Consider the following 12,102-nt stretch of genomic DNA (forward strand, 5'->3'; position numbering starts at 1 on the left):
GAGACAGACAGAATAAGTACCCATCTTCTGATTCACTTTCCAAATGCCTACAACAGCTAGGGATGGGCCAAGGCAAAGTTAGGAGGCTAGAACTCAATCCCAGTATCCTGTGTAGGTGACAGGGACTCAAGCAGGTAGCTGGATGGGAAGCAGAGTATCCAGAACTTGAACCAGGCACTCTAATATTGGAATGCAGGTAACTTAACTGCTGCATAAAACACCTACCCCAAGGTTCTTAAGTAAATGGGTTAAGAGGATAGCAAGCTATTAGCAGTTCTTGTTTCCCATTTTTAATGATCCCATTTCTTACTGTTCCTCTGTAGGGCCAAAGCACTCATTGACTCAAATTTCTCAATCCATGCTGGATCTCTGTGATGAAAAACTCAAAGAGGTAAGACATTTAGAATGAGAGAAAGGCAATGGAATTTTAAGATGGGAGGATGGGATGGTGGTGGCAGGGTTTAGGAAGTGCGGAATTTAACAGAAGAATATATGTGGGGATAGAAGATCTTTAGGATATGAAGGCTATAAAGAACTTGAAAAAGCAGGCCAATCCCTTTTGTAGGTTAAAATAAATCCATAGAGGAAAATGACTTGCTTTGGACATCATGAATATTTCAGTAGTGAGGATTAAAATCCAGACCATATGTAACTCAGAAAGGGTGAAGGAATGTAGCTTCCCAAGAAGTAACCTGTAGCTAAGAGACTAATCAGTGTTTTGACAAGGAGTAGTTTTAATTTTTAGAAGATTATCTACGTTTCATCATCTTAGCAAAAATAGTTGTGGCACTTTACAAGCCTACAAATATACAAGTATGATGATGATACTAATAATAGAGTGGACATTTCACAAAAGAAGATAACTAAATGGCCAGCAAACATGAAAAGAAGTCTTAACTTGGTTGATTACTGGGGAGATGCAAATTAAATTGTGAATAGTTATCATTATGTCCCACTAGAAACTCTAAAATTAAAAAGATTGATAGTACTTACTGATGAGGATGTATAGCAGTGGAAACATATTTTATTTTTTTAAGATTTATTTATTTATTTATTTGAAAGAGTTACACAGAGAGAGGAGAGGCAGAGAGAGAGAGGTCTTCCATCCACTGGTTCACTCCCCAATTGGCCACAATGGCTGGAGCTGCACCGATTCGAACTCAGAAGCCAGGAGCTTCTTCTGGGTCTCCCACGGGGGTGCAGGGGCCCAAAGCCTTAGGCCATAGCAGAGAGCTGGATCAGAAGTGGAGCATTGGATCTTGATCTGGCGCCCATATGGAATGCCGGCGCTTCAGGCCAGGGCTTTAACCCGCTGTGCCACCACGCCGGCCCCAAAACAGACATTTTGCTGTTTCTGAATCTGAAATGAATTTAGTGGGCTGAGATCCCTTATATAAAAGCCACTAATCAGTCATAATGTTCAGTGTTTTCAATAATGATTTTACAACAAAAGCAACATGATATTAAAGCCTAACTTGGTGAAGATGTTTTAATGTTGTAAGAGCTAAACTACTGACACCTAGCTATGTATATTCTATTATATGAGAATAGGATACAGAATACCTAAGGAAGTTGACACATCCCTTTTGAGCCTTTTAACTGGGTTATCACTTGTGTGTACTTTTTGCCTAGAATTGAATAGCAGACAATTCACAGTTAAACTTTTTTGGGGAAGAGTTAATATAGAGCTAACTGAACCTTTAAATTATCCTTAACTTTTCAATGTTGATAACACCTCAAGTAAACCTATGTCCTGGCTTTGTTTTCTCTCATTTCAGAAAGAAGACAAATTGGCTCGCTTAGAGAAAGCTATCAACCCCTTGCTGGATGATGATGATCAAGTGGCATTTTCTTTTATTCTGGACAACATTGTCACCCAGAAAATGATGGCAGTTCCAGATGTAAGTGCTCTGTACTAAATATTGTGAGGATAGTAAAGGGGGAAAAAAGGACAAGGTTTGCATGTGTATGTCAGTTGAAACTGCTGTATAATTTTAATTTCCAACACTTTTGCTGTGTGAGTACATTATCATTCAAATTAATGAAGCCCAGCTTTGAGGTGACGCCATGGCTTAGCAGGTTAAGCTGCTGCCTGTGAAACTGACATCTCATATGAGTGCCGGTTCGAGTGTTGGCTGCTTCACTTCCAATCCAGCTCCTTGCTACCATGACTGGGAAAGTAGCAAAGGATGGCCCAAGTGCTTGGGCCCATACACCAATGTGGGAGACTTGGAAGAAGCTTATGGCTCCTGGCTTTGGCCCATCCCCGGCCGTAGTGGCCATTTGGGGAGTAAACCAGCCGATGGAAGATCTCTCTGTCTGTCTCTCTCTCTCTAACTGCCTTTCAAATACATAAAGAGTTTTTTTTAATTTTTTTTTTTTTTTAATTTTTTTTGCCAGGCAGAGTTAGTGAGAGAGAGAGACAGATAGAAAGGTCATCCTTACATTGGTTCACTCCCCTAATGGCTGCCATGGCCAGCGCTGTGCCGATCCAAAACCAGGAGCTGGGTGCTTCCTCCCGGTCTCCCATGCAGGTGCAGGGATCCAAGCACTTGGGCCATCCTCCGCTGCCCTCCCCGGCCACAGCAGAGAACTGGACTGGAAGAGGAGCAACCGGGACTAGTACCCGGCACCCCAACCAGGACTAGAACCCAGGGTGCTGGCGCCGCAAGGAAGATTAGCCAAGTGAGCCATGGCGCTGGCCCCATAAACAATTTTTTTTTTTTGAGGCCATGTTTCTTTGGGTATTTGCTTCTTGTAGACATTTGATACTTGAATGCTCCTGAACGGCCTCTGGGAGAGAGAATGCCGACTACTGGAAGGCTCTCTTTAGACAGTGTTTTGATAATTGCCCAGTTGTTTTTGTCTTTTTTAAAAAAGATCTATCAATCTAGCAGAGTTACAGAGAAGCAGAGGCAGAGAGAGAGGGAGAGGTCCTCTCTATCTATCTATCTATCTATCTAGTAGATTTACAGAGAAGCAGAGGCAGAGAGAGAGGGAGAGGTCCTCTCTATCACTCCCAAAATGGCTGCAGCAACTGAAGCTTTGCCAATCCAAAGCTAGGAGCCAAGAGCTTCTGATGGGTCTTCCACACAGGTGCAGGGGCCCAAGCACTTGAGCCATCTTCTGCTTTCCCAGGTCATAGCAGAGAGCTGGATGGGTAGTGGAGCAGCCGGGACTTGAAGCAACACCCATATAGGATGCTGGCACTGCAGGCAGTGGCTTTACCCACTACACCACAACGCCAGCCCCTGCTGTCTTTTGTTTGTTTGTTTGTTTTTGTTTTTTTGTTTTGCTATTTACAACTTTTTAAAAAAGATAAATTTATTTATTATTTGAATGGCAGAGTACTTGCAACTTCATAAGCCATTGTTTGCAATGATCTTCCTTAGAAATTCTGAACTGAGTTCCCCTTTACATTGTAGGTATGTGTTCTATCTACATAACGCTGTAAAAACTTTTGAATATGACTAGGGAATAAAGAATTTAATTGTGAGTGTAGACCAGGCCTTCTTACCCTATCAGGACACAGGAATACTGAAGTCCCATGAACTCCTTAAATTTTATACAAAATTTTGCAGCTAGTATTGTGGCTTAGTGTGTTAAACTGCTACCTTCAGGACCAGCATCCAAATGGGCACCAGTTAGAGTCCTGGCTGCTCTACTTCTGATCCAGCTCCCTGCTAATGCACCTGGGAAAGCAGTGGAAGATGGCCCAAGTGCCCCTGCTACCAATGAGGGAGACCCAGAAGAAACTACTAGTTCCTAGCTTTGGCCTGGTCCATCCCTCAGCCATTGCAGCCATTAAAGTTAATATTTATTATACAAAGTTTTATATGATTATGTGTTTTGCTGGGAAGAGAATCTATAGCTTTTGTCAGGAACATTTGTGATCTAATGAAAGCTAAAAATCTGTGGTATGAAGAATGGTTTCCATTTAATTTCTCATGTTTTTTTTTTTTACTAGTCTTGGCCATTTCATCACCCAGTTAATAAGAAGTTTGTTCCTGATTATTATAAAGTGATTGTAAATCCAATGGATTTAGAAACTATCCGTAAGGTGAGTGATTTGATCTAAAATGCCTTTTGTAATCAAGCACTTTGTGCATATATGTGAGTGCCTGATTCTTTTCATTACAGAATATCTCCAAGCACAAATACCAGAGTCGGGAGAGCTTTCTAGATGATGTAAACCTTATTCTGGCCAATAGTGTTAAGTATAATGGTGGGTATTTCTTTTTTTTTTCTCTTTCCATCAATCATTCCATCCAGCATTAGTATTATTAAAGTGTGTAAAGCAGCCTTGAGCAGTGATAGTTAGCTGTGAATTAGTCAAGCGACTTTTTTTTTAAAGGAGGCTTGTATTTTTAGTGTGTTCTATAAAGTTTGCGATTAAACTTTTAATGATGAAAGTAGCAAATGCTTACTTTAGAAATTTTGGAAAGCCTAGAAAAATGAGATGTGAATAAAAAGAAAATGGATATTACTTTAACCCCTCACTGCTTTACCAAGAGATATGAAAATATACCTGGGCCCAAACCCTTAGATGAAGTTTAGGGAATTGCGACTATAGACCATGATGTGCCTCCTTGGCACATGGAGTGTTTGCTCAGTATATATGCAGGCTCTGTGACATATGCCAGGCTCTGTGCTAGCTACTTAATGAGAAAGATAGTTACTGTTCCTTGAGTAAATCATAATCCAGTTGATGGTGAGAGACAAATGCAGTTTGACAGGACTGTAATAGAAGGAAGTACAAAGTACACTGGAGGAGGAGAAGGAAGATTTTAACCTGAAAATTAAAAAAGGCTTCATAATCAAGCTAATGAAGTTAAGTTTTGAATAACTCACTTGTTAAGCAAACATTGATGGCCTTTATATGTACTGACACTGATAAGTACTACAAATGCAAAAGCAAATTAGACATGGTCTAACATAATCATGATTATAGTTTAGTCTGAGAAATAGAAAATTGGAATACTTAATTTTTTAAGTAAAGAATTTTACCAGTGGTTTTAAGTAGAAAAAGAAAATAATAATAAAATAAGATAATAAACTGTTCCTCGACAGTGAAAACAAGGGCTGTTCAAGTCATTGCTTGGAATACTTAAATATTAAGCTTGAAGCATGCACAGAGGGTTACAGGACAGGATACCTAAATCAAAGTGTAATTAGCAGAAGCTTTCTAGAAGAGAATTTTGCTGATTTCTGAAAGATCAATGGCCTTTGATAGGCAAAGAATATGGAGAAAATATCCTAGGTAATATGTAAAGGCAGAGGCCTGAAATTGCATGATAGGCTTAAGAAACTAGTTGTTGAGATTACAGTTGGGATTGCATATTGGTGAACAAAACTAACCAGTTAATGTGTTTTGAAAGACAGGGAATGAAGCAGGAAACATCAATCTCATGTAACTTCTTAAGCAAAGTAGCAGAAGAAGCTAAGGGCATTTGAAAGGATTTCTTAGCATACTGAGGTCTCACCCGAGTCCACATGATTGTATGACTTTTCTTCTGTAATGTTTCTTTTTAAATGTATGTTTACTTTCATCTACTTGAAAGGCAGAGAAACAAAGAGATTGATTCCATCTGCTGGTTCACACACTCTCCAAATGCCCAGGATAGCCAGACCAAACCCAGGAACCCCAAACTTAATCTGCATCTCCCACAGGGGTGACGGGGCCCCACACACTTCAGCTTTCCAGGATGTATTGGAGAAACTGGATTGGAAGTGTGGTAGCCAAAATTTGAGCCAGGCACTCTGATATGGGATGCGGGAGTGCCAAGTAGCAACTTAACCCATTGTGCCACAGTGCCCACCTACCCTTTCCTGTAATGTTTAGCAGTTCAAGAAGTACAGCTGTAAATTTGTCAGGTAGAAGAGATAGAACTGGTTGGAGGAGATAAGGAAGGGACAACCAGAAAGACATGAGAAAATGAACACTATGGGCAGAGAATAAAATGTTCAGTATCATAGAGGAATGAAAAAACAGGGCAAGTTCAGAGAACTATACAAGGGGTCTTATGGAAAGTACATGTTGTGGGAAAAGTATGCATGAATTAAATTTTTTTTCACTAAAGTAAACTTTAATTCCATTTTTCATGAATTCTTTGAAGTACCCTTGTATTTGACTAGATCGAATATATTAAGACAAGTGGTAGGGGATGAGCCTTCCATATTTTTTCCTTCTGGGTAGGGTTGAAAGAATCTGCTTTCACCTTTGTGCTCTTATTACTAATCAGAAATTAGAGAGTAGAAATGCCCCCTTGTCAGGCTAATTATTTCTCTATTACTGTTTTCTGAAAACACCTGAAGCTAGTCAGCTGGAGTTTTGGTAATAAGTATTGGTGGGGAGCAGGCATTTGGCTTAGTAGTTAATGATGCTGTGTGGTATGCTTATATCCCCTATCTGAGTGCCTGGGTTTGAGTCCTGGCTCTGTTGCAAATTCATGCTTCCTGCTAATGCAGACCCTGGGAGACAGCAGGTGATGGCTGAAGTATTTGGGTCCCTGCCATCCATGTGAATGACCTGGATTGAGTTCCTGTTTCCCTGGCTGTGGCCCAGCTTTGGCTATTGCAGGAATTTTGGGAGTGAACCAACAGATGAAAATTTTGTCTCTATCTGCCTCTCAAATAAATAATAGTTAAAGAAGTATTGGTGGGCTCACAGATTAAAAAAAAAAAAAAAAAAAGAATGCGGGCTGGTGTTGTGGCATAGCCAGTAAAGCTGCTGCCTGCAATGCTGGCATCCCATATGGGCACCAATTTGAGTCCAGCTGCTCCACTTTTTTTATTTTTTTGAAAGGCAGAATGGACAGTGAGAGAGAGACAGAGAGAAAGGTCTTCCTTTTCCGTTGGTTCACCCCCCAATGGCCACTGCGGCCGGCGTACTGCGCCAATCTGAAGCCAGGAGCCAGGTGCTTCTCCTGGTCTCCCATGTGGGTGCAGGGCCCACGCACTTGGGCCATCTTCCACTGTACTCCTGGGCCACAGCAGAGAGCTGGACTGGAAGAGGAGCACCCAGGACAGAATCTGGTACCCTGACTGGGACTAGAACCCCGGGGTGCCGGTGCCGCAGGCGGAGGATTAGCCTATTGAGCCGTGGCGCCGGCCATTGCTGCTCCACTTCTGATCCAGGTCACTACTAATGTGCCTGGGAAAGCTGTGGATGATGTTGCAAGTGCTTGGGCCCCTGCACCCATGTGGGAGACCCGGAAAAAGTTCCTGGCTCCTGGTTTCAGTCTGCCCAAGGCCTGGCCGCTGCAGCCTTTTGGGGAGTGAACCAGTGGATAAGAAAATCTTTAAAAGAAATACAGTGTTTTTTTTTTTAAGATTTATTTGAAAGACAGAATTAGAGAGGTAGAGACAAAGAGAGGTCTTCCATCTGCTGGTTTACTCCCCAGATGGCTGCAGTGACTATAGCTGAGCCAGTCTAAAGCCAGGAGCCAGGAGCTTCTTCCGGGTCTCCCAGGTGGGTGCAGGGGCCTAAGGATTGAGCCATCCTCTGCTGCTTTCTTGGGCACTTTAGCAGGGAGCTTGATAAGAAGTGGAGCAGCTGGGACTGGAACCGGCACCCATATGGGATGCCAGCACTGCAGGCCGAGGCTTTAACCTGCTGCACCATAGTGCCAGCCACAGAAATAAAGTTTTAACAAAAGGTTGCTTGTCCTGGTGGTGACTGACTTAAGACATAGGACAAACTTAAGAAAAATACAGAAGATTTTGTTTTGTTTTGTTTTAAAGATTTATTTATTTATTTGAAAGGCAGAGTTACAGAGAGGCAGAGAGAAAGAGAGAGGTTCTCCATTTGCTGTTGCACTCCCTGAACAGCCTCAATGGCCAAAGCTAGGCCGATCCAAAGCCAGAAGCTTCCTCTGGGTCTCCCATGTGGATGCAGGGGCCCAAGGACCTGGGCTATCCTCCACTGACTTCCCAGACCGTAGCAGAGAGCTGGATGGGTAGTGGAGCAGCCAGGACTCGAACTAGCGCTTATATGGATGCTGGCGTTGTAGGTGACCGCCCTACCGGCCATGCCACAATGCTGGCCCCAGTGATAGGGAAGTGCAAATAGCTAAGTTTGTCTAGGGTGCAGAATGGGAGCTAGATTTTGTAGTAAGAGATGAGACATTAAAGATAAGTAGGTCTCAAATGTGGAAAGACCTGGTATGTCACACCAAGTCTTTAGAAGGAGAGAGATATATTAGGTATTTCAGTAGGATCATTCTGGAAGGTATCAGAAATGTATTGAAGGGGAATGAGATATGGAGATATGTTGCTATTGATAGCACTCCAAGTTAAAAATACTAATTGCCTGAAAACTAAAATAAGTAGGAATAAGAATGGAAAGATGAGGACAGATTGTAGAGATATTGAGAAGGCAGAATAGATGTTTTCTTAAGTGATTGGAAGTTGTAGGTATGAGTGAAGGATGGCATTCATGTTTTGGGGACCATAAATTAATACAAACTATGTGTTCATTCCCTTTGGCTAAGCAATTTCGCTGTTAGAGAATACACCATGCAGGTTTGCAAAAGCATATGTATAAATGTTCTTTGCAACCTTGTAATTACAGAAACATGGAGTGAACTGAATATCTAACAATAAGAAATTAGTTAAATTATGATATCTATAAGATGGAATACTGCTTAGCTATCAAAATGGTAAATTTAGTTAACAGTTTATGTTTTTGTCTACTAATGTCAAAAGATATCCAAGGTATATCATTGAAAACTGTTAATATATGTTTAGAAGAGGGTTGTAGGGCCAGCATTGTGGCATAGCAGGTAAAGCCATGCCTGTGATGCCAGCATCCCATATAGGTACCAATTTGTGTTTCTGCTGCTCCACTTCTGATCCAGCACCCTGCTAATGGTCTAGGAAAAGCAGCAGAAAATGACCCAAGTTCTTGGGCTCCTGCTACCCACATGGGAGACTAGATACAGCTCCTGGCTCAGCCCTGGCTCTCATCCGGCCGTTGTTGCCACATGGGGAGTGAACCAGCAGATGGAACCCCTTCTCTTTCTCTCCCACTCTCTGTAACTCTGACTTTCAAGTAAATAATAATAAAAAAGTGATCTTACAGAGGTCAGACAGGTCATAGAAATAAATGAAATGAGAGCAGGTAAATGCTGAGTAGTTGACAGAATGAAATAAGAAAAACCAGGAGACAATAACGTTCTGGAAACCAAGAGAGGAGAGTTTAAAAGCCAGAAAATGGCCAGTAGTTCAAGTGCTCTTGAGAATGCCAAAGAGAATGGTCATTAAGAGCTATTTCACTCAAATGGTAGAATCAAAAGCCAGATGGTGAGGGAAATAAATAAATGGGATGTAGAGACTGAAATTTCCCTGTGAAGAGATAGAGGAATATGGTAGTCATTATATTGAGAGGATGAAGACAGTTGGACAGAAGGATCCTTTGTATACACGAAAGAGAAGAAAATTAAGGATAGGAAGTCCATATGGAGGTGGGAAGTTAGGCATTATGAAAATTTGTGCCAAGTAGTCTCTCTTTAAAAAAAAGATTTATTTATTTGAAAGGTAGAGCTACAAAGAGGCAGAGAGAGAGAGAGAGGTCTTCCATTTACTAGTTTACTCCCCAAATGGCCCCAACAGCTGGAGCTAGGCCCATCTGAAGCCAGGAGCCAGAAACTTCTTCTGGGTCTCCCACATGGGTGTAAGGGGCCCAAGTTTCTTTACAAATTATTGACATTCCCCCCTCCCATCTTCAGGTAAGTTTAAGAAAATATATTGCAATGATCCTGTCACTTACTTTGGTATATTGGTCTGTATTACCTACTAAAGTAATGGGGTACTAAAGCATGGGGGCTGATTAGGGGAGAAACTTAACACCAGGAGAGCTTTAATAGTTGGGAAATAGGAATTAATGGGCTTGACAGTTTACTTGAGATCAGAGAGAAAGAAAAATGGATGCATACAAGGCTGTGATAGGAAGAATATTTGAGTTGAAACTTTAAGAGGTGAAGCAGTTTTCAATCAAGATGGCATTCTGGAATATAGCTGTGGATATGTTTGGAATGAAGGTGCAAACCATTTGTGTGAATATTTGCAAGGATTGTGGATAAGTGATATATTTGAGCATTATAGTAACTCACTCTGATGGAAGGAGTTTGGAGCAGGGAAGAAGATTGTGCTAGGTGTATAGGACTTTGGTGAATGAGTCAATAATGATGATTTAAAGGAGCAGGCTTTTAGCCAAGTGGTTAAGACACTCATGTCCCACATCGGAGTGCCTAGGTTAGATTCCGCACTTTAGCTGCTGACTCCAACTTCCTGCTGATGCAGACAGAAGACAGCATTGACAGCTGAAGTAACTGGGTTTCTGCCTCCCACATGGGAGACCTGAGTAGCATTTTTGGCTACTGGCTTTGACCCCAGCACAGTCCCAACCATTGTAGGCATTTAGGGAGTGAACCCATATATGAGAACTCTCTTGATGTTTTATCTGCTTCCTTCTTTCTACTTCTCAAATAAATAAAAATGAAAAAATAAAATAATGTGACTAAAGGTAAAGAACATAGATCTCAAATTCAAGGGACCTTACAGGGACCAGGCAAGTAATGTAAATGAATAAGGTATGGGCCAGGCAGAAATTGCGGTAAATTGGAAGAATACATAGTCCATATAAAGAGGCATGTCCTTTACTTGTTCTCGTTCTCATCCTAAGGCAATGAGTGAACCGTTTTGCTCAGTATCATGATTTTTCAGGAGAAAGTGAAGATCTGGAGTTCTTATAACCCTGTGGACCAAATAAAAACATTGCCTACAGGACAAATCTGTTTCCAGGTTTTCTATCTCTGTCGTAGCAAAGAAGACTGAGAGTAGGAGGAATTTAAAAAAAAAATTGATTTATGTATGTATGTGAAAGAGAGATGGAGAGAGAGAGTGATCCTACATCTGATGGTTCACACTCCAAATGGCCAAAGCAGCCCAGGCTGGGTCAGACTGAAGCCAGGAGCCTGGAACTCCATCCAGGTCTCCCACGCGGGTGGCAGGGCCCCAAATACTGAGGCCATCCTTCCCAGGCACAGTTAAATTTGAAATGAGCTGCATAGTCTATCCCAGTAGGTGATGCTGAACAAGTCATGATAAGATGCCTTTTCCCAAAGATTTCATAGTAAGTTTTTCCTCTAGTGTTCTTCAAACCAAAGATCAACTGCAGTAAGAAGCCATCTTTGGCATCATTAGAAAATGGCCATTGCACTGTAAATCCTACCATCGACTTCCGTATGTAAGTTCTCATGAATTAGTCATGAGAAAATGACCCCCACACACCTTTTCCAAAAGAAAGAAGATGAATGTTAAATGATTTTTTTTCTATTTCGTTCTTTTTCTATTTTGGTTTCTCTACATTTTTGTTTTATTTAAAGGGTAGCAGATTAACAATATGTTTATTAAATGCTAGAATGCAATTATCTTTATATTGTTGAAGTCAATGCCAAAGAACTTTGTAGCCCTTTCCCTTAAAGTAGTATTCTTTTTTTTGCATCCATTTACTGTGATTCTGTTAATTGGTTTTAATTCACCGATTTTATCAAAAACATTTACAATTTATTTTGCCTTAAGTAGAGCATTTTCTACTTAAACTTTTTCCTAGAGTTATTCACATTACAAAAGAATCCTTAGTTTATCATTGTTTTAAACTTAGGAAATGGGAATGTCAAAGTAACATTTAATGTACTTTTTAAAAAAGGTTTATTTATTTATTTATTTATTTATTCGAAAGAGTTACACAGAGAGAGGAGAGGCAGAGAGAGAGAGAGGCCTTCCATCTGGTGGTTCACTCACCATTTGGCCACAATGGCTGGAGCTGTGCTGATCTGGAGCCAGGAGTCAGGAGCTTCTTCCAGGTCTCCCACGTGGGTGCAGGGGCCCAAGGACTTGGGCCATCTTCTACTGCTTTCCCAGGCCATAGCAGAGAGCTGGATGGAAAGTGGAGCGGCCTGGTCTCGAACCAGTACCCATATGGGATGCCTGTGCTTCAGGCCAGGGCGTTAACCTGCTGAGCCACAGCGCCAGCCCCATTAATAATAGTAGTTTCTAAGTCTGTACTATGAGGCCATTACAATATAAGTTTGGCCACTA

General features: G+C 41.3%; 1 protein-coding gene across 22 annotated transcripts in view; it reads left to right on the plus strand.

Moving 5' to 3' along the window:
* The window catches only part of TAF1 (TATA-box binding protein associated factor 1), a 115,244-nt gene that overhangs the window by 49,757 nt on the left and 53,385 nt on the right, over positions 1 to 12,102 (plus strand). For all 22 annotated transcript variants that reach the window (XR_016228195.1, XR_016228196.1, XR_011385586.1 and 19 more), the window contains 4 exons: positions 324 to 391; positions 1,779 to 1,901; positions 3,968 to 4,060; positions 4,141 to 4,225. Coding sequence is in view for 19 of the 22 variants with exons in the window: in XM_051827188.2 (XP_051683148.1) it covers positions 324 to 391; positions 1,779 to 1,901; positions 3,968 to 4,060; positions 4,141 to 4,225 (369 nt within the window). In the remaining 3 variants the exon portion in view is untranslated. The remainder of the gene's footprint in view (positions 1 to 323; positions 392 to 1,778; positions 1,902 to 3,967; positions 4,061 to 4,140; positions 4,226 to 12,102) is intronic.

The sequence above is a fragment of the Oryctolagus cuniculus genome, chromosome X (genome assembly GCF_051225735.1).
Source record: "Oryctolagus cuniculus isolate XC-2025 breed Fujian yellow rabbit chromosome X, ASM5122573v1, whole genome shotgun sequence".
In the NCBI taxonomy this organism is placed as follows: domain Eukaryota; kingdom Metazoa; phylum Chordata; class Mammalia; order Lagomorpha; family Leporidae; genus Oryctolagus; species Oryctolagus cuniculus.